The sequence below is a fragment of the Carlito syrichta genome, unplaced genomic scaffold, assembly GCF_000164805.1.
Source record: "Carlito syrichta isolate Samal-C Ts95f unplaced genomic scaffold, Tarsius_syrichta-2.0.1 Scaffold271499, whole genome shotgun sequence".
Taxonomy (NCBI): Eukaryota; Metazoa; Chordata; class Mammalia; order Primates; family Tarsiidae; genus Carlito; species Carlito syrichta.
Genome location: NW_007215595.1, coordinates 158,344 through 180,679, shown reverse-complemented (window position 1 = coordinate 180,679; position 22,336 = coordinate 158,344). Strand labels below are relative to the sequence as shown.

Sequence of the window (22,336 nt, the reverse complement as noted above, 5' to 3'; positions counted from 1 at the left end):
ACAAAGCAAAAGCTTCCAGACCTCTAAGAAAAAATTGATAGGTTCATGAAGATTGCTAATTCAACTTAAAGCAGAACAAAAGTTAATTTTATGAGATTGAATTGAGAGAGAACTGAGATAGTTTTTATGGCTTATTTCTGTTCAAAATATTGCTGATTTTTCTGTTTTGTTTTCCAGAGTCAAGAAACCTTTTTTATTCTTTTGAGCTATTTAGAGCTTATAGCAATTGGGTAAAATATGCTTTTGTGAGTAAATGGAGACATTAACCTTTCTCTCTAACTTATTTCTCCAGAATTTAGAAATTCTGAATTTCTGAGTATTCTCATTTTATGGTAATATAGTTATTTGCATAAGTTTAATAAGAATCTATTTTCTTTTTGCAACAGGAGCTATTTTACCAAGGTTTTGACTGCAATGGCATATTCTCATATATAACCAGACGGCTTTGAGCAATTAAGTTGACATTATAAAGCCAACAGGTTTGAAAAAAGACTGGTCCAGTATAGTACAGTACTTTACACAGTTCCCTGACAAGGTTCCTCTCCTGTGGTGAGAATCTCACTTTCTGACAGACCTAGAAACCTCAAGATATTTTGAGGCCTTGAGAAGAAAGGCATTAACTCTATTCATATAGGTGTTATAGGCACAGGTGTTGATGGCAACTTCTTGGGCTTGGCTTCCTAGCCTTGACAGGCTTTTAGAAGTCTAATCTGAGATTCCTTATGAAAAAGTTCCAGCAGAGCCAATTAAAGGAGGCTGAATTAGCCGGGCATAGTAGCACGCGCCTGTAGCTCCAGCTACGTGGAAGGCTGAGGCGGAAGGATCGCTGGAGCCCAGCAGGCGAGGCTGCGGTGGCCGGGAGCGGCCACTGCACTCCAGTCTGGGTGACCGAGTGAGACTCCAACTCAAAAAATAAAAATAAGAAAATAAAAATAAAAATAAATAAAATAAAAGGAGCCTGTGTGGCTATCTTCTTGGAGTACTCTGCAAATAATCAGGCCAAGTATCATAATACTAAACTTATTTTACAAATAAATTGGTTCTACTACAATTATCTTTGTCAAGGTTGGAGGGACTAAAAAGAGAAAAATGATGTTTCAAAAGCACATCTGTGATTACATTCTAGCCCTAACCACTGTTTGAGCTTTTATTATTTGACCAAAGTGTGGACCGAATCTTGAATTATTTCCTGGCTTCAAGTCTCTAAAGAAGAATCTGGATATAATTTCCTTCATAATGTTTTTAGTCGGAGTTATTTTTTGTTGCTGTTCTGGCATATAAATTCTCTTTTTCATTACAATCCTTGTGTGCATTGTATTTCTATTATTTGAATTATTGGTGCTACGTATCTCTCATTGTTCTGTTTATTCCCAAAAAAACCAAAATGATATCCCAAAGACAAGAGATAATTATTTTTTTTGAGTTGGAGTCTCACTCCATCACCCAGACTGGAGTGTAGTGGCATGCTCACGGCCACCCCAGCGTCAACCAGCTGGACCCGGGAGCTCCTTCCACCTCAGCCTTCCAAGCAGCCAGAACTACAGGCGTGCGCTACCACGTCTGGCTAATTTTTTGATTGACTGTAGAGACGAGTTCTCGCCAAGTTGCCCGGGCTGGTCTTGTACCCGCGGGCTCAGGCAGTCCACTCACCTCAGCCTCCCAAAGTGCTGGAATTACAGGCTGAGCCACCGAGACAGGCTGACTAGAGACAATTTAATAAGTGACAGCAGCTATACAAATCAGTGACTTCACTGAGGTCTCATTTTTGCCACTCTGTGATGCCATCGCAATTTGGGTTTTGGATACTTAAAATTTCTCACTGAGACGCCTCCTCCTTTCCCCCAACACAGAGCTATCTGAGAATGAGCCTTCCTTGCAACAAAGGGACACTTTGACGCTCAGGCTTTGATCATCAATGCGTTCACAAAAAAGTATTTTTTGACCAAAAGAGGGAAATGAGGAAGAAAATGAACTTTTAATCTGAGGAATACAAGCTCCCTTAATTATCACACCCAGGGGGGCACTGAAATGCAACAGCAGTCATGTCTCACACCTCCTTGAACTAAATAATTACCTCTAGAAGCCACATGCTATGCAGGCTCTAGACTAACTGCTTTTATGCTAAGTAGCCACAAAATGCCATACCGTACAGATGAACAATGTACAGACAGCCACTAAATGTTACTTCTTGAACCAGGGAGAATTCCTGTCAAACAACTTTGTATGAGCCCATCCCTGGTTCACTGTGCCTTTGAAAACCAGCTTATAATAGAGACTGAGGGAGCACTCCCCAGAGCAACCTGGAAGTGTGTCCCTGGCAGCCATCCTCAACCTTGGCCCCAATAAACTCTCTATATTAGTTTTGCTTCCATTGCTTTCTTTAGGTTGACAACAGTGAAAAGACAGAAGGAAAATCCCTCACAGTCAACAGACCAGACTTGATCACTGACTGTGTTTTCACCTATGCCCCTGGTGAGTGCTGTCTCCCGATCCCTAGCCCCTCTGAATTATCAGAAGCCAAAACAGAGAGTCTCCTGAAGATCAGGAAATGAGACATCCAGCCTTGGCCACAGATGCACAGCTCTACACAATGGTGCTGAGAAGTTCAGACACAAGTGTGCATCGCCTTCCTTCTTCTGAAACTATTCAGGTGAAGAGCTCTTCCACACAGAGTTGGTATTAAAGTCATGCATGCATTGGAATAGTTGTATCTTTTTTTGGTCTCATTTGTGAGAAAGAACAAAATACTAGATATAACATATATGTGTTCAACACATATGATGGGGATAATGAACATTTTCTTGATAGTCAGAAGGCCCTTATAGTTTTGAGAATCTCATAACTAATTTTTTAAAATCTGCATTTTTATTCAGTGTGCTATGTCTACATATTATTCTATTCTATTATATTACCCTCTGTATCCCAAATATGACTTTGAGGTACATTTAATAAAGATTAGCCAGATCAATAAAATTAACATGTCATGTGGCATTCTCAGATCATCTTGGGAGGACCAGAGAGCATCTAAAAATTACTAGCAGATGGACTTCTTCAACAAGTAATGCTCTTCTCTCCAAAGTCTGGCTCCTCGGCCAGGCACAGTGGCTCACGCCTATAATCCCAGCACTTTGGGAGGTGGAAGCAAGAGGATTACCTGAGCCCATGGGTTCGAGACCAGCATGGGCAACTTGGTGAGACCTCATCTCTACCATAAATAAACAAACTAGCCAAGCATGGTGGCACATGCCTGTAGTTCTAGCTACTTGGAGGCTGAGGTGGAAGGATCACCTGAGCCCAGTGGGTCGAGACTGCGGTGGCCGTGAGTGTGCCACTGCACTCCAGCCCAGGCGACAGAGTGACACTCCAACTCAAAAAAAAAAAAAGTCTAGCTCCTCAAGAAATTTGTTCATTAAGTATTAATGAAGCTGCAGTTCATTAATAATGACATGGACTATCTTATTTAAACTTAACTATAACATGCATTGATTCATTCATCAACCCAAACATCTTTGCTGAGTTTCAGCAACATGTGAGTCCACAGGCTTCCTGTCCTGCAGGTGAGTAAAACACCATCACCCAAGAAAACTGCTTTTGGGATCAAATATGGAAGCACAGAGTCAATCATTTCAGTGCATACTGATAAGCTTCCTTTTGCATGAAGGAATTAATATTAAATATAATTATTTAGAAAAATCCCAAATAGGTTGCATATAAACATCTCAAGAAACAGTTTTTCCATGACACAAAATCACGTGTGTACTTAATCCATTACCTTACTACTGCTTCTTCTATTAACTTTGAAAAATCCCAGAAATCTTTTCTTCTCTTTATCTGTCTCATCATTGCCAAGGGATGATTTTCTAAAGGTTTCTGAAAAAAAAAAGAAAGTACAAAGTTATTTTTCAGCATTTGAAACAAGAGATTAAGTATTGCACTTAAAAATTCTTAATAAACGAATACTCAGCTCTTAAACTCTTAGTTCCTGTAAGAAAAGAAAACCATCAGCTATTTCTTACAAAGCCTTCTGAGCCATTTGAAAGCCTTCAGGCCCATTTAAGAAATCACTAGAAATTCGCACAGGCTTTTAGAGATTATGACAGCATTTCCTCTGGGTGTGGTTGCAAAATGAAAAAACAAATAAATCAGCAAAAGTTCTAGGGCAGCACTGTCCATTGGAAAGCTAAAGTGAAGAACCGTGTATGTAATTTTACATTCTCTAGTCACTGCATTAAGAAGAACCAGGTAAAATCATTGCTAATAACAACTTCATTTAATCTAATATACCTATCGCATAATCACTGTAAGAGTTTCAATGGGCTATTTTATATTGGTTTTGGTGCTAGGTCATCAAAATCCATGTGCACCTTGGGATCACAGCACACCTCAGCTTAGACTGGCCACAGGCAAGCACCAAGAGGCCACATGTGGTCTGTGGCTACCTGTTGGACAGCACAGCTGCAAGACTGTGACATCAGTGCAAAACATCTGCTTTAAGAACAATATGAGGTACAAACACTAAAATGAAATACATCAGACACCTTCTTGCTAACACCCAGAACACGAAATAACCAAGATGGGCTACTCAGGCAGTATTTGAAACAATCACATCAGGTCTTCTAGGATGCACATTTCCAGAGTTTCATTACATTTCAAATGTACATTCTGTTATGGGCAATTGTTTTCTTCTTCTTTTCCTTAATTTTCAAACCTACGACCTTCCTTTCTTGGTATTTTCTTCATCAGAATTTTACAGCAGGATGGGTCCTCTGAGAGTCTAGACAAGGACCCTGAAGCCCAGATGTGTCAGGCAGCTGTCAAAATAGCCAAGGGCTGTGGTTCCCAAAGCCAGGTGGGACTGGAAACTCAAGACAGGCGAATCCTCAGGTCCCCTCCAGACCTCTGGAATCAGAAGCCCTGGAGTCGGGGCCCAGCACTGGGCAGCTTAACAAACCCCCTGGGGATGCTTAAGCTGAGGGTCTGGAGAATGCACTTCAGAGCAGTGGTGGAAAGTGCCTGTGTGCAAGACATACTTGGGCAGACTGCTTAGCCTTGATGTCACCATCTGCAGACTGGGGGCCTGTGCCTTGAGGGACTTGCTCGATGCCTGGGATACTCAGCTCCATGACTACTGTTTGTTGTTATTCATTTGCTTAGCCACTATTTTGTTCCATTCTTCTCTTCAAAGGTACCCAGATATAACAAGAGGAAGAAAAATGTGGGTACTTGCGAAGGACAGGAAAATGGATTTTCCCATATCACTGCCAACTGCTAGAGAGTCCGACCTCCAGTCCGTTGCGGGCAAGTCACAGGTTGGGATTTTATAAACTCTGCCAGCAGAATATCAACCCAAACAATGCAAACATCAATGAACTTCTCTACCTGCTAATATATTGTTTCATATTTGAATTAGAGAATAGACATAAAAGGAACATATGCATGAATACTAACAGTGTCCATCCAACAAAGCCAAAGTTCCTTCGATCTCTCCGTAGGACAAAAGCGAACATCCCAGTCACAAAGGCAGAGCCAGGGCTCTCAACGGCATGCGAGAGGCTCTGGTTGAGGAGAGTAGCGGGCACCACAGCACACAACAGCCACCTCGACAGGATGCAGTTACACAGCTAGGTGCATGCATACACTTTCAAAGTTAGTCACATCAAGCTCTCTATCAAGTGTAAAGAGGAAAATATACCACAGAGTAAACTATACCTAAAGTATAGTGTGCCTTAAGTATATGTGCAACCTATGATGTTTCTAGAATTGAGTGGTATGTGATATGGATATAAAGACGTTCCTTGATTAACAACGGGACTGTGTTTTCAATTTACAGTGGGTTCTCCAGACGAAGCCCCATCATTAAATTGAAGAACATACCAGACGTGTGTCACTTTTGCACCATGGTAAAGCCAAAAAATAGTAAGCAAAAAATAGTAAGCTGGGATACTGTCTATATTAAAATGGATGGAATTACATTATTCTACAGATAAACAGGAGATGGAACATATTACTGGTGCACAACGACCACACAAATGATAGACTGGATCAGAACACTGCAAGGAAATCAAGCTTCTGCTTCTCTCCCTGAATGGGGACAGTGGCCAATCACCTCTAAAGGACTCAGGCCAGTCCTTTAGATCACCTCTAAAGGACTCAGGACAGTCCCAGCAATGAAGGCTTAGGCACAGCCCTGGCACCAGAACTGACTCCCGATAGTAGGAGAGATGTCCTGTAAGATGTATCGGAGCAACAACTGACAAGGAACATGAAAGTGGCCTAGGCCATGACTCTCTTAGATGCTCCATCCTCATGACTGTAGTCCAGACCAATACTGAGTTTTCTTTCATTCTTTTTTTTTGGAGTTGGAGTCTCATTCTGTCACCCAGGCTGGAGTGCAGGGGCACACTCAGGGCCACCCCAGCCTCGACCTGCTGGACTCCGGCAATCCTTCTGCCTCACCCTTCCAAGGAGCTAGAACTACAGGCATGTGCTACCACACCCAGCTAATTTTTTAAAAATTTATTGTAGAGATGAGGTCTTGCCAAGGTGCCTGGGCTGGTCTTGAACCCGCGGGCTCAGGCAATCCACTTGCCTTGGCCTCCCAAAGTGCGAGGATTACAGGTTGAGCCACCAAGCCCAATCTCATTCATTTTTTTCTAGAAATAAAAAAGATGGTTAAATACTTTAACAAATGTGGACAAAACTTTCTGTAAAATACAAAGACTGACTGGAATTTTATTTTATTTTTATTTTTTTGAGTTGGAGTCTCACTCTGTCACCCAGACTGGAGTGCAGTGGCCGCTCCCGGCCACCGCAGCCTTGACTTGCTGGGCTCCGGCGATCCTTCCGCCTCAGCCTTCCAAGTAGCTGGAACTACAGGCGTGCGCTACCACGCCCGGCTGATTTTTGATTTATTGTAGAGATGAGGTCTTACTGCCCAGGCGGTTCTTGAACCCATGGGCTCAGGCAATCCACTCACCTCAGCCTCCCAAAGGCGCGGGTTTACAGGCTGAGCCACCGAGCCCGGCTCCGACTGGAATTTTAATGAAACTTTTATAGTGTGTGTGTGTGTGTGTGTGTGTGTGTGTGTGTGTGTGTGTGTATACTTAAAAATTCCATTAAAATCCCAATGTATATATGTGTGTGTGTATATAGGTACATATTTATATGCTTATGTGTATGTAAGGGTAAACGTGTATGTATGCATCTCTCTATATCTCTCTATATAATACATATGGATATAAAGATCTAAAGATCTCTCTCTATATATATCAGAGCTGATAATGCTTTCATATTTATGCATTTTTTGTCATATATATGTATATATATATATATAGCCAGTCCTTTGAATCTATCTATATCTCTATATACTTATATATCTATATCTATATATAGAGAGAAACTTCTAAGAAATAGGTGTAAGAATAAATGCAAAATCTGGACTAATCATTTGTATACTTGTCTATGATAGAAAAAGTTAAATTTCAAAACCCATAGTGTTCTGCAGCATGCAGGATGGAACTTGAGGCGAGCACAGGCAGAGGTAAAAAGGAAATGGTGCCTTTTCTGCATGTACCACTTCAGCTCTGCCCTGAAGTTTTGGGCAACAGAATTTGTTTCTCCCACGGTTTCCCTCAGTTCTTACCACACAGCAAATTCTCACACAAGGAGCATTCTTCTCTGAACCAACTGGAAACCGAAAACCCAAACCATCACCTCAGGTCAGCCTGACAGGCATCCCCAGAGGGGTCTCAAGTCACACTCTCATTCCTTCAGGTCTGGCACACAAATGTTGCCCCTGTGCATCTCCGAGCCCAGAGCCATGCAGAGCGCAGCCTCCCAGAAGGAGCAGGAAGCCCCAAGCTCACTGTACCTCGACAGCTCAGGGAAGGCTCAGACTGAGTTTTGCTCAGAAGAACTGGAAAAGGCAGGCAACGAGAGAGTGAGGACCAGTTTGGAAATCTGCAGGCGCTCCCAACCCAAGCCCGGGGCCCTCACAAGCCTTGGGTAGGGGGTGTAGGGGCCATGGAAATAAGAAGGCCCCGTGCAGGGCTGGCCTGCGTCTGTGGGCTCATACACCCAGGGCTACAGCTGCTCTGCCTGCTAAGAGCTACTGTGGACACAGGTGGCAGCAAAGCCTTTGGTTTTTTGAGGCTGGAACCACCAGCAACTCCAGAGCAGGGTGGGCCTCTGCCTACCAACGTCTGCCAGCCTCCCTCCTGTTCTCCAGCCTTGCAGGCCTCAGGAAGGGATGCCTTCCCTCCAAGAGTAAACCCAGAGGAGCAAAAGAAAGGCTTCTCCAGCGGCACCCCCGCAAGCCTGCCCAGATGAGCTGCAAGAGAGAGGGGGATTTTCAGTGATCCTTCAGAGGCCTCTGTTCTCAGGTATCTGGTGGTGAGCCTGAGGAAGGCATTTGGTGATGGCAATCAAATATATCACAACTGTCATGGCGCAGGCACAGTCCAGATGAAAGGGATGCTGGCCACAAGGCTGGAGCAGGGCCTCCACAGTGAAGGGATAGCGTGGAGCCTGGGGACAGGATGGGGAGGGCCGTAATGCTCAAGGCAGAGGAGAAGTGGACTCGGGGGCTTGGGAGCAGCAGTTTCCACCAAGGGCAGAAGTGCCTCAAAGTCTGAACAGCTAGGTTGACTGCCCCAGTGCGTTCTGATGCTCTGCCCTGGGAGTGGATGAGCAGAGATGCGCCAGGCCTGCCCCAGCCACACTGATCACGTCACCTCTTGTGTTTCAGATGACTGTGGGTGTGCTTGGATCCTATCCCAACAGAGAGGTAGATTTTGCATAACCCCCCAGGCAGCAGGTTTGTCATCCACCTTTCAAGATATATCCATGTGTTGACATGCAGCAGAGACGCTTGTTTGGGTAAGACTCTTTCTTTTGGATACCTAAATGTGGAACAGTTTTTCTTTTCTTTTTTCTTTCTTTTTCTCTTACTGAATTAAAGCTGTTTCCAAAAAGTCACATAAGCCAGATATAAAGAGAGCTGATATAACCAGACAGACACATCCATTGCAAACAGACCTATGTAGTAGAAGCCGAGAGTATTTTTGTCTGCATTTTAAAAAGATACTGGATAAAACACAAGATGTATTATTCTAAAATGTCAGAGCACTTTTATTTAAAGGAACAAATAGTCCGTGTATCTTAAACTCAATTGAGCTAAGACTCTCTTGAATGTCAAATCAGATCTAGGACCCAGATCCCAGGAAGACATGGGCTGATGGAGGGGTGCAAAGCTGACTGGACAGAAATTTCACTATGATCCTAGATTTCACAGTAAATTTTGTAATAAGAAAAATACATTACTGGAAGAAATTAGGGAAAAAACTAGGATAAATGGATTTACTTATTTACTTATTCAGCATTTGTGGAATAAGTAAAACAGAGGTAACAGATATCAAATGAGCCTCATTAGAATAGAAACTTTTATAAAGCCCATTTAAATAATTCTAAGGTCAAGGGATATAAAATATTTTCTTTTGCCTGACAATTTAAAAAATATAATCAGTCCTTTGTATCAATAAGAAAGATGTGCTTACATGCGTATTGGTCTCTGCACCAACATAGTCTCTGACATCCACGCTCACCAGTGGTTCTAACTGTGCCCTCAAGCTCAGCACCAAATTTGCCCACTGAGTAGTCTCTAGCAACAACAAGAAGGCCTGAGATGGCACGGAAGTTCACTTAGGGGATGGATTCCATGCACCCTAACTATTCTGTTTCAGAGGACAGCCAGATGCATTCTTGTGACTGGTTTTAACAAAAGCAATGTCTGAAATCTGGGAGCAGCTAATGGCAATGGAAAAGGAAAATCAAGAGGATATTGCAAAGGGATTTTGAGTAGTTACTTTAGATATAGGGTCTAATCTCTCCTCACTGTTTTTCCCCCTCTTACTTATATCATGGAAATTCACAGGTGGCAAAGGGTAAAGGACACGTTCAGAGCTGAAAGGAAGAGTAATAATGAACAAAAACCAGCGGAATTTTCTTTTTGCCTATTTCAACAGTGGTCTGCCTGAAACTCATGAGCTCATCTGTACCTGGCGCTACAGCCAACAGTCTACAGTGGCCACCTCCTGTCTGTGCTGCCATGGCAGGGACGCAAGACACAGCATGGCCTCACCCCTTCTGTTGTCCCACGCGTAGAGCTCCTTGATGCCCAGCTCGTTCAGGGACTTAGACAGCTCCAGCTCCTCCCCGGCAATGTTGTCCCTGAGGAGGACCACGTGCTCTGGGCTGACCTCACACTTCGTGCAAATGACCGGGAGAATATTCCGGAGAGGTACCTCTGGGCTCACACGTACGACAGCTTTTTGCGTCCGCAGGTAATTTACTACCAAACGCACAGATTTCTGGAAGAACACACAGACAGAAAGAATGCTGTAAGTAGTCTTCCCACAGTGCCTTCAACTTCTTTGTCAGTTCTAGAATTGAATGTGGCAGGATCTTGTGTATGAAATATCCCTTTCACAGATGTATTAAGGGGGAAATGGCATAATAAGTAGTGAAAAATAAATGTCTGGAATAATAAATTTACCTTAGAATATCTCTTACTAGTAAACAAGCTGCTAACAACACAGGTAAATGAACATCATTAAGGGCTCTACATTTAAAATCCATCATTCAAGGATTCTGGCCAGATGTGGACACAATACATCTACACATATATTCTCTAAAAGAAAATAGCTTGGAAGTAGTATGAGTAATTTAATTTTTGAAAATCCCTCAAAAACATGACACCAGATTTTTGTTTACAAAGTTAAAGTAGCCACATAAATACATGACATACATACACATATATGTATACCTATATAAGTACATATGCTATATATATGCACTATATAAATACATACTTAAAACACATGCACATAGTGTGTACCCAGACTTATGTATATTTACATAGTACACACTAAACACATAGATTTTTTTTTTTTAGTTGGAGTCTTACTCTGTCGCCCAGGCTGGAGTGCAGTGGCATACTCATGGTCACCCCAGCGTCGACCTACTGGGCTCTGGAGATTCTTCTGCCTCAACCTTCCAAGTAGCCAGAACTACAGATGTGTGTTACCACACCCAGGTAATTTTTTATTTATTGTAGAGACAAAGGCTCACCAAGTTGCCCAGGCTGGTCTCGAACCAGTGGACTCAGGCAATCCACTCACCTCTGCCTCCCAAAGTGCCGGGATTACAGGTTAAGACACCAAGACTGGCTACACATAGATATTTTAAGCTAGAAATATTTTATTTTTTTAAAATACCAGACATATAACAATCAGGAAGAAAAACACTCAATAGACGGATATTGATTCTAAATGACTACAGAAAAAATGTTCCATCAAAATAATTGAATATACAAAGCTTCACCTGGTTGATTTTTATTCCACTTTGGCTGATCACTCAAGTTGTATTAAGACACTACAGAGGTGGACACAGTAAACATGGACTGAACAAAAGGGCAGCCAAGGAAGGCCTCTGCCCCCTTCCAATCTGAGAGTCAGGACTTGGGGGCTGGGATAATGATGCATTTGAGAAGGAAAGCTAGAACCCGCTGCTCCTTGACCCTGCCGCTTCAAGCAGAATCATACATCTAACATAGGACTCCCCCCCAAAACCGGAATTATCTTTTGGATGGGGGACTCCTTGTAGTATAGGCTTCCCTTGCTAGGTTAGTGTTCTGGGAACCCACCGGCATCAGTGTGCCAGCTAGCATTGTGGTGACAGGCTGCGTTTGGCTTCGGTGAATTCTTTTTGGAAATTCTTTCAGTGCATTTGCCCATTTCATGAAGGGTGATTCCCATGAACAACCTGCCCACACTGCCCTGAGTGTTCAGCAGTTTTTGACCCCAAATGGCACGACCCCTGTGCCCCACCCTCCCTACTCACTTGGTCTCACCCCAAGTAATTTTTTCTGTTTGTTTCCTCAGATGAAAAAAGTTCTCAAAGGGAAACATTTTGCCAATGTGGAAGAGGTGAAAAGAAAAATGGCAGAAGCACTGAAAGGCATCAAGACATACAAGTTCAAAAACAGTCTTGAGCAGTGGAAAAGGCGTCTGGATAAGTGTCGTGTATCAAACAGAGAGTATTTTTAAGGTGACAAGTTCAAACATGTAAGAAATATGCAATTTTTAAATAAATAAATTCCAGGTTTTGGGGGGGTCCCTCTTATATACCTGGGCTCAGCTGCACCTGGGGAACAGGACTTCAAGGGAAGTCACAGGGTAAACATGGGGTTCCTCTGCCTCAAACATTGAGAATAAGGGAAGTCTCTTCTGGACAGAGTATAGGATGGCAACGATTTGAATTTATTAACCAACCAAACCCAGAAATAAATAGGAGATGGTCTCATGGTTGGATTACCATTTTTAAAAGCAGAAAAAATTATATCTGCCTAGAGCCTACCTAAAAGAATAAAGTAGCAGCATAGCTTTTAATTGAAGCTAAAAGATCCATACTAAAACCTTATTAAAAAGTACAATAAGCTCCTGGAATTAATTTTAATTAATAATGAAAAGCCCGGAATAAACCTATGTATATAAGCTATTCTCCAAATGCAGTGCATAAATATTTCTGACATCAATTTTTCAAAAGGAAAAATCCTTATTTTTTTCCTCATTCTGTGAGCAGATATTCAAATTCTCTGTAGATTTCAACTGCTTCCTGGATCAGAAACAATTCTAGAATTGCTCTGTCCAACAGGGTAGGCACTGGCTACTTGTGGCTATATATATTTGCATGAATTAAATTAAATAAAATAAAAAACTCAGTCTTTCAATCACTTCGGCCACATTTTAAGTGTTCAAAAGTTATGTGTTGATTAAAAAGAAAAAGAAAAAAACTTACACAAATATTTTAGATATTTAAGTTACAGTAAACATACAAAATAAAGAAAAAAGAAAAAAAGCTACACATGGCCAGTAGTTAGCTATCATAGTGAAAAGTATAGAATGATAGACCATGTCCCTCTTTGAAGGAAGTTCTAATGGATGGCTCTGCTCTAGACTAATTCCTCATCTATAATGCATAAAGGAGCAATGTTACAACAGTAAACAATATTAAATTCTGTCTCTTAAAATAAACTCAGTTTAGTGCCTAACTTTGCCTAGCATGGAAGTAGAAACATCAGCCATAGCTCTCCGCATGTCTTAGACAAGAAGAGCCACACTGGCCCTTACTCAGTACCTCCCACTCAGACACAGGTATCTACATGTAGGTACCTACTGACCTCAGGCACCTTAGGTGGGCCAGGTTTAACCTTCTCTTCGGGAACTTTTTCTTTCAGAAACACGGTGTGCACATTCAGGGTCCCAACTAAAGTATTTGGCTTAAAACTCAAAGGCTGTTGGGTTTCTGAAGACCGGATTTCAAGGGCATGGTGGGATGGATTCAGGTGGTTCTGAAGGCAAAGTTCAACCAGTAGGTCCATCATTGCATGGCTGAAAAAAAAAGAGAAAGCAAGTCATGATTATTAGGAATGTCTGCACTCTCCATTTTGCCTAGCTAAATAAGAGAAGAACAAATGAACAAGTGGATGAATGAGCAAATTAGATGTGCCTGTGAACAAAGACAATGGCAGTTCATTAATTCTCTATGCATGATTGTAGAGCAATGTGTTAACATTTTTCAATACTAATGAACAACAATACTGAACAAGCAAAACCATAATAGCTCGGAAAATAGTTATATTTCTACTTAAATCCATGGGTAACAGACCTTATATGAAGTCTGTTAGCACAAATAATATTTATATGGGTACAATACATTGCATTTTCGTTTATTCATAAATACGATGTGTCTTAAAAATGAAGTTTTATTTTTTAAATTTTTTAAAACTAAGTTTTAAGTTGAAGAAGTCAACCATTTTCTTTTCAGCTAAAACAAAAAATTTTTAAAGATAAATAAGTACCACAAAATAATTATCTTTTTCAAATGCCAAAAATTTTCATAATGTTCCTCCATCACAAGTAATTATTGTTACAAAGGAGGGTAGTAATAATTCAGACTATCACAAAGAAAGGAAAATTTCTTTCTACAAATTTTACTTTTTTCTGGCAGAATTTTTTTTTTCTTTGTGGGGAGAATCTCATTCTGTCACACAGGCTAGAGTGCAGTGACACAATTATGGTTCACCACAGTCTCAAACCCTGGGGCTTAAGCAATCCTCCCACCTCAGCCTCCCAAAATGCTGGAATTACAGATGTTAGTCACCTCACCTGGCCAGAATGCTTTTTATATTTAAAGTTGAACTTTCTTTTCCTACAAATTTCCCAAAAAGTTGAGTACAGATTTTTTTCTTTTATTTCTTAATAAATAACTTACATGGAAATTATTGTAGGACATAATTATGGTTTCCAGATGTCACCAAGTAAATATCTGAAGACTGGGAACTTATAGGGTACCTGTAAACCCACAGGTGTGAGTGATGTCAGTAAGATAGGAGCACAAGAGTTCTCCAGCTCATGTATCCCACAGAAAAAATGATATGGTAGGAGCTTTGCCTCTGCAGGAGCTTTGGGATCGATATAGAAAATTGTGAAACCCCAATGGAACCCTAACTTGAGGAAGAGCACCTTGAGGAGTCATGCTCACATCCTGATGTCAAGCTTCCAGACTTTGGCACCAGCTGTGAACTCAAAGCAACTCTATGCCCCTGTGGACTCAGCTTCAGTCCCACATAGCTGTAGTCCTGCCAAAAGTCCCATCTGTCATATCTTGGGAGGAACCATGCCAATCAGTGTCCCAGAAAACATGCCTACTGACCTCAGACCCAACTGCTGATACTTAAGTAGCCATGTCACCTGGTTCCAGCTCATTTACTATGGCCTTGAGTCAGTCTTGCCTTTCCAGAGATCCAATGGAAGACATGCTTATTTTTGCCCCTGGTGGCAGGTCATTCAAACTCAGTCCCAGCTGTGGACTCTAAGCAGCCATGTTACCTGGCTCTACCTTCACTTGACTGAGATACCAGAGGCAATAATATCTTTAAAGATTTGTCAGGAGTAGGTCTTTACCAGCAGTAACTTGTCTGTAAAGACTGGAAAAGATGTTTGCTACTTCAAATGCAGACATGAACATAAGATTTCTTGGGGTACAAAGAATAAGGCAAACAGGACACCACAAAAGGAAACTAGTAAAACCCTTGCAACTAAACCAAAAGAAGTGGACATCCTTAATTTGCCTCAACAAGAATCCAAAATCATTTCAGAGATTCAAGGGAAGGCACATTTAAAAACTAAACTAAATCAGAAAAACAATATATTAACAAAATGAGAAATTAAATAAAGAAATAGAAACAATAAGAAAGAACCAAATAGAAATCCTGGAGCTGAAGAATACAATGACTGAACTGAAAAATCCAATAGGAAACTTTAATAGAAAACTTGATCATGTTGGAAAAAGAATCAGTGAATTTAAAGACAGGGAATTTGAAATCAACCAATTAGATGAATAAAAACCAAAAAAAAGAATAAAAAAGAGTGAAGAAAGTTTATGGGACTTATGAAACACCATCAAATAAAGAGACAGAAAGTCTATTTAAAGAAATAATGGCAAACATCTCCCGAAATCTACAGAGGGAAATTGGCATAAAAAAAGCCCTAAGATCTCCAAAGATATTAACCCAACAAAAACCACACTGAGACACATTATAATTTGTCTCAAACATTATGCTTTGTCAGAAGTAACAGAAAAAGAGAGAATTTTGAAAGCAGCAAGAGAAAGGCAACTTGTTACATATAAGGGAAACACCACAAGACTAAGCAGAAACCTTAAAGATTGGGACACAATGGTGATGTAAGAAGAAGAAAAAAACAAGAATATTTTATCCAGAGAAACTGTATTTTAAGGGTGAAGGAGAGATAAAAGTCTTTCCCTGGCAATAACTTGAAAGTTAGTCACCACTAGACCTGTCTTACAAGAAGTAATAAAATGAAAAGATGGTAGACAGCATCATGAAAGCATATGAAAATATACATCTCATTGATAAAGGTAAATGCAGAATTTTATAATACTTTAATGGTGCATGAAAATCATTTAAACACTAGTACATAAAGTAGAAGACAAATGTAGTCAGAATAGAGCCCTAGGTATTTGCTAATGGAAACACAATATCAAAAAGTAAAATCTGACAGCAATTACATAAAGTTGGAGAGGTGAGTAAAGTGTAGAGTATCTGTATATTATTGAAGTTAAGTTGATATCACCTTCAAACACACTACTATAACCACAAAATATTTTGTGTAAACTCCATGGTAACTAAACACACACACACACACACACACACACACACACACAAAGCACACACAATGTTGAATAGACAAAAAAGAAAAAAGTATCAAAGTATGCCACTACAATCATCAAACCACAAAAAACAAGAGAAGATAACTATAAAAACGACAGAAAACAATTTTTAAAATGACAAGAATAAGTTCTTACCTATCAATAATTATTGGAAATTCAAATGAACTCACCAATGGAAATAAATTGAGTAGATTAATTAAAAAATAATCAATTATATGTTGTTTATTAGAGGCTCACTTTTGATTTAAAATACGCATGGGCTAAAAATGAAGTGGTAAAGATACTCCATTCAAATGTTAAAGAAAAGAGAACAGAGGTAGCTACACTTATATCAGACAAAGTAGACTTAAGCCAAACACTGTCACAAGAGACAAAGAAGGCCATTATATCATGAAAAAAGAAGATTCAACAATTATAAATATATATATATATAAACACCTACATATATAAAGAGCAGACATTAATAAATCCAAAGGGAAAAATAGCAATACAATAATAAGAAGGGGCTTCAATATTCTACTCTCTATAATGAATAGACCACTCAGACAGAAGATACATAAGAAAACAGAAGAAATGAACAACTCTGTAGATCAAATGGTCCTAACTCACACACATATATATAACTCTTCTCCCAACATCAGAAGAACACTAACTCTTCTCAAGAGCATATGAAACATCCTTCAGGATATTTATCATGTTAGATATCAAGATAAGTCTTAAAAATTTTAACAGGATCAGAATTATTCCAAGTATTTTTTCTAGCCACAATGAAATCGAGACAGCAGATAGCTAGAGAAAGGCTAGGCAGGCAAACAGGGCGGGTCCTCCAGTAACAATGTAGCAAAATTCTAGCAGGCCTCTCAGGCTCAACTTTGGCAAACAAGTTCCCTGCAGCCTCTCAAGTTAGAGATTAAGTACTCACTGCTGGGATTGAACATCAACCAATCAGCTCGCTGCCAAGTACTGACCAATCAGCTTACCATTAGGCCCCTACTTCTTGCCAATTGGTCCTCAGTATTGACCAATCAGAACAGCTAGTGTTGACCAATCAGTGCACAGCTATTGCTAGCCAATTGACTCAGTCTTAGGGCTATATAAGCACCAGGTTTCAGCCCTAAACTGGCAACTCCTTTGGGTGCCCTCCCATTGTGAAAGCTTTTCTGTCCTGTCAATAAATCCTGCTTTCTCACTTTCCAGCTATTGGTGTCCCTCATTCTTCCTGGGCATGGGACAACAACCTCACCCTGAAAAGTTGCAGAAGCTTGTCAACCTTAAGAGCTGCAGAAGAGCCGGGCTCCACGGCTCAGCCTGTAATCCCGCGCCTTTGGGAGGCTGAGGCTAGTAGATTGCCTGAGCCCACAGGTTCGAGACCTACCTGGGTAGCGAGACCTCATCTCTACGATAAATCAAAAAATCAGCCGGGCGTGGCAGCGCATGCCTGTAATTCCGGATACTTGGAAGGCTGAGGTAGAAGGATCGCTGGAGCCCAGCAGGTGGAGGCTGCGGTGGCCAGGAGCGGCCACTGCACTCCAGTCTGGGCAACAGAGTGAGACTCCAACTCAAAAAAACAAAAAACAAACAAACAAAAAAACCCTCCAACTCAAAAAAAAAGAGCTGCAGAAGTTCATTGAAGCTGAAGAGATGTGCACCCCAGAGGCTGGTTTGCTAGCCAACAGAGCCGACTGAACCAGGAGAGCTGCTGGAAGAAGGCAAGACTCCGAAGCTGAGATGCTCTGGGGACTTGGCTTACCAGCCCATGGAATCAGCAACACTCTCAGGGCTTGGCTTGCCAGCCCATTAGGGCTAACACTTCTGGGGTCAGGCCTACCAGCTCCTCGAACTGACCCTCTCTGGGGCTCAGCTGGCCAACCCATTGAGCTGACACTCTGAAAGCCCAGGCTGACCTGAAAAATCCATGTCAAAATGACACTAGCAATCATTAACAGTTAAAAGGCAAAAATACAAATACAGAATCTGCCTTCCATAGTATCAGTTACACAGTTTGAAAATAAATGGAAAATTTTAGAAATGAACAATTTACAAATTTAATCAGTGTGATGAAATCTTGCACTATCTCACCTCATCCTTCTTGGGACATGAATCATTGCTTTGTCCAGAGTATTTACACTATATACTCTATCATACATTAGTCACTTAGTAGTCATCTCAGTTATCAGATTGACCTATTGTGATATCAAGTGCTTGTATGCAAGTCACCCTTATTTTACGTAACAATTCCCAAATGGTCCCAAAAGCAAGAGTAGTGATGTTGGCAATTTGGTTTTGCCAAAGAGCAGCCATAAAGTGCATCCGTCAAGTGAAAAGGTAAAAGTTCTCAACTTAACAAGGAAAGAAAAAATTGCATGCTGAAGTTGTTAAGACCTATGGCTAAAAAAGCAATCTTCTATACTTAAAACTGTGAAGAAGAAAAAAAATCCATGCTAGCTTTGCTGGCATATCTCAAACTGTGAAAGCTACAGCCATAGTATGTGATAACTTTTACATTATATTGTTACAATGTTCTATTTTATCATGTCATTGTTGTTAACCTATTATTGTGCTTCATTTGTAAATTGAATTTTATCATAGGTATGTATGTACTGCATAAAAAATAGCATAAATAGGGTTTGGTACTATCTGTGGTTTTAAGCATCAACTGGGGGTCTAGGAACAAATCCTCTACAAATACGAGGGGATTATTGCAATGAAAACTAAACAACACATTCTTGAATAAATGCTAAGTTAAAAAGTAAATCAAAAAGCAATTTAGAAAATAATCTTGAGACAAGTGAAATTGAAAACCCAACTTAACAAAACATATGGGATGCAGAAAAACTAATACTAAGAGGAAAGCTTGTAACAATAAAGACCTACATTAAAAAGCGAGAGACAACCCCTTTGAGTCCCCTCCTACCATCCTACTGTGGGAGCTTTTCTGTCCTCTCAATAAATCCTGCTTTCTTAAAAAATAAAAATAAAAAAAGCAAAGACAATCTCAAATAAACAACCTAACTCTACACTTCCAGGGACTAGAATAGGAATAATAAACTAAACCCAAAGTTGAGGAAAGAAAATTACAGAGATTATACTGCAAAGATAATTGAAATAGAAAATAAAAAAAATAAATAAACAAAAATTCACAACCTTTTGGCTATACTAAGAAAAAAAGAGAAGATTCAAGTAAAAGAAAAAATGAAAGCAGAGACATTATAACAGATGATCCAGAAATAGGAATAAAAAGAATCCCTAGGAAGCATTATAAACAATCATACACTAACAAATTGGGTAATCTAAAAGAAATGAATAAATTCCTAGATACATACAACCTACCAAAACTAAATCTAAGAGAAATAGAAATCCATAACAGACTAATAAGAAATAAGAAAACTGAGTCAGTAATTAAATCTCATAAATCTTACTATAAACACACACACACAAATATATGCACATGTGCACATGCGTGTGCATGCACCGTACACACACACACAGAGCCCAGAAACAAATGGATTCAATGAAGATATCACATTCTCAAAGAATAATTAATGCCAATTTATCTTGAACTCTTCCAAAAAATAGAAAAAGAAAGCACACTTTTAAACTCATTCTTTGAGGTTAGCATCATCCTAATACCAAAGCCAAAGACCCCAAAATAAAAGAACACAACATTCCTGATGAACAGAGATGCAGAATCCTCAATAAAATACTAGCAAACAAAATTCAACAGCACATTAAAAGGATTACACTCCATGGAATCTATCCCTGGGACATGAGGACAGGTTCAACATATGCAAATCGATCAATGTGATACAACATATCAACGGAATGAAACATTAAAACCACATAGTCATATCAATTAATATAGAAAAGTATCCCACAAAATTCAACATCCATTCACAATAAAACTCTCAACAAAAAAAGGAAGAGAAGAAATTTACCACAACACAATAAATACCACATGTGAAAAGCTATATCTTATAATCAATAGACAAAAAATGAAAGCTTTTTCTTTCAGATCCATACAGAACAAGGATGTCCGCTCTTGCCAGTTCTATTCAATATGGTACTGGAAGTCTTAACCAGAAGGACTGGACAAGAAAAATAAATAAAAAGCATGCAAATCAGAAAAGAAGTAAAATTATCTCTGTTTGGAAATGATATGATCAAATATACAGAAAACCATGAAGACAACAACAAAAAACTGTTACAGTTAATAAACAAATTTCATGGAGTTGCTGAATATCAAATCAACATAAAAGTTAGTGGCATTTCTATATACAAACAATGATCTATTTTAAAAAGAAAATTAAAATGATCCCATTTATAGTAGCAACAAAAGAATAAAATACTTAAGAATAAATCAAACTTGTGAATGACTGGGACACTGTTATAATACATTGGTGCAAAAAATCAAAGGAGACACAGATAAATGGAAAGGTAAATGACCACGGATTGGAAGAATTAATATTCTCAAAATTTCGATACCATACAGAGATATCTACAAATTCAATGCAGTCCTTATCAAAATCCCAATGACATTCTTTACAAAAAGAAAAAGAAATAATCCTAAAATTCATATAAAACCTCAAAAAAACTTGAATAATGAAAGCAATCTTTAAGACAGAAGAACAAAGCTGGGACATCACATGTCCTGATTTCAAAATGTCTTACAAAGGCACTAATATTCAAAACAGCATAGTTACATAAAGTCATACACACAGACCAACGGTATCAAAACACAAAGCCCCCAAATTTTTAAGAAACCATGCATTTATAGTCAGCTGATTTTTGCCATGGATACCAAGAACACACAATGGAGAAAGAATCGTGTCTTTAATAAATGGTGCTGGAAAAACTAGACATTCACATGCAGAAAAATAAAATTGGACCCTTATCTTATTCCATATACAAAAACCATCTTAAAATGTTTTATAAAAGTAAGACCCGAAGCCATAAAACTAGGAGAAGAAAACAGGGAGAAACACTTCATGACACTGGCCTGGGCAATGATTTTTTGAATATGACTCCAAAAGCATAGGGAACAAAAGCAAAAACAGACAATGGGACTGCATCAAACCAAAAAGCTTTTGTACAGCAAAGGAAACAATCAACAGAAAAGGCAATTTACAAAAGAGAAAAATATTTGCAAATCATATACTGTATCTGATAAAGGGTTCACATCCAAAATAAATAGAGTTCAAGTAGCTCTATAGCAGATAACCCAATTTAAAAATGAACTAAGGACCTGAATAGATATTTCTGAAAACAAGGCATACAAATGGCCAACGGTGTTCAACATCACTATCAGGAAAATGCAATTCAATTGCATAATATTAACCATGCCTGTGAAAATGGCAATTATCAAAAAGACAAAAAATAATAAATGAGAATGTGAAAAAAAAGGGAAACCTTGGACACTGTTGGTGAGAATGGAAATTGGTGCAGCGATTATGAAAAACAGTATAAGGGGTCTTCAAAAAATTGAAAACATATGATTCAGCAATCCCACTTCTGGAGATTATGTGTGTGTGTGTGTGTGTGTGTGTGTGTGTGTGTGTGTGTGTGTGTGCATGTGTACACACACACAAAGATAATTAAATCAGAATTATTTTATTTTATTTTTTGAGTCGGAGTCTCACTTTGTCACCCAGACTGAAGTGCAGTGGCACACTCACGACCACTCTAGCCTTGACCTGCTGGGTTCAGGTGATCCTTCTGCCTCAGCCTCCCAAGTAGCTGGAACTACAGACATGCACCACCATGCCTGGCTAGTTTTTTTGTTTTTGTTTTGTTTTGTTTGTAGAGACAACGTCTCGCCAAGTTCCCCAGGATGGTCTCAAACCTCTGGGCTCAGGCAATTCTCTTGCCTCCACCTCTCAAAGTGCTGGGATTACAGGCATGAGCCACCATGCCCAGCAAAATCAGAATCTTAAAGAGATATCTGAACACCTATGTTTAGTTCGCCTCGCTTTCCTTTTCTCTCTCTCTCTCTCTCTCTCTCTCTCTCTCTCTCTCTCTCTTTCTCTCT

At 39.7% G+C, this 22,336-nt stretch overlaps 1 protein-coding gene across 3 annotated transcripts in view; it reads right to left on the bottom strand.

Annotated features, from left to right (window-relative positions):
• Window positions 1–22,336, bottom strand: part of COBL (cordon-bleu WH2 repeat protein) — a 229,771-nt gene that overhangs the window by 194,090 nt on the left and 13,345 nt on the right. For all 3 annotated transcript variants that reach the window (XM_008052294.1, XM_008052295.1, XM_008052297.1), the window contains exons 2-4: window positions 13,238–13,448; window positions 10,139–10,367; window positions 3,773–3,870 (exon numbers count right to left, since the gene is read on the bottom strand). In XM_008052294.1, the coding sequence (XP_008050485.1) occupies window positions 3,773–3,870; window positions 10,139–10,367; window positions 13,238–13,448 (538 nt within the window). The remainder of the gene's footprint in view (window positions 1–3,772; window positions 3,871–10,138; window positions 10,368–13,237; window positions 13,449–22,336) is intronic.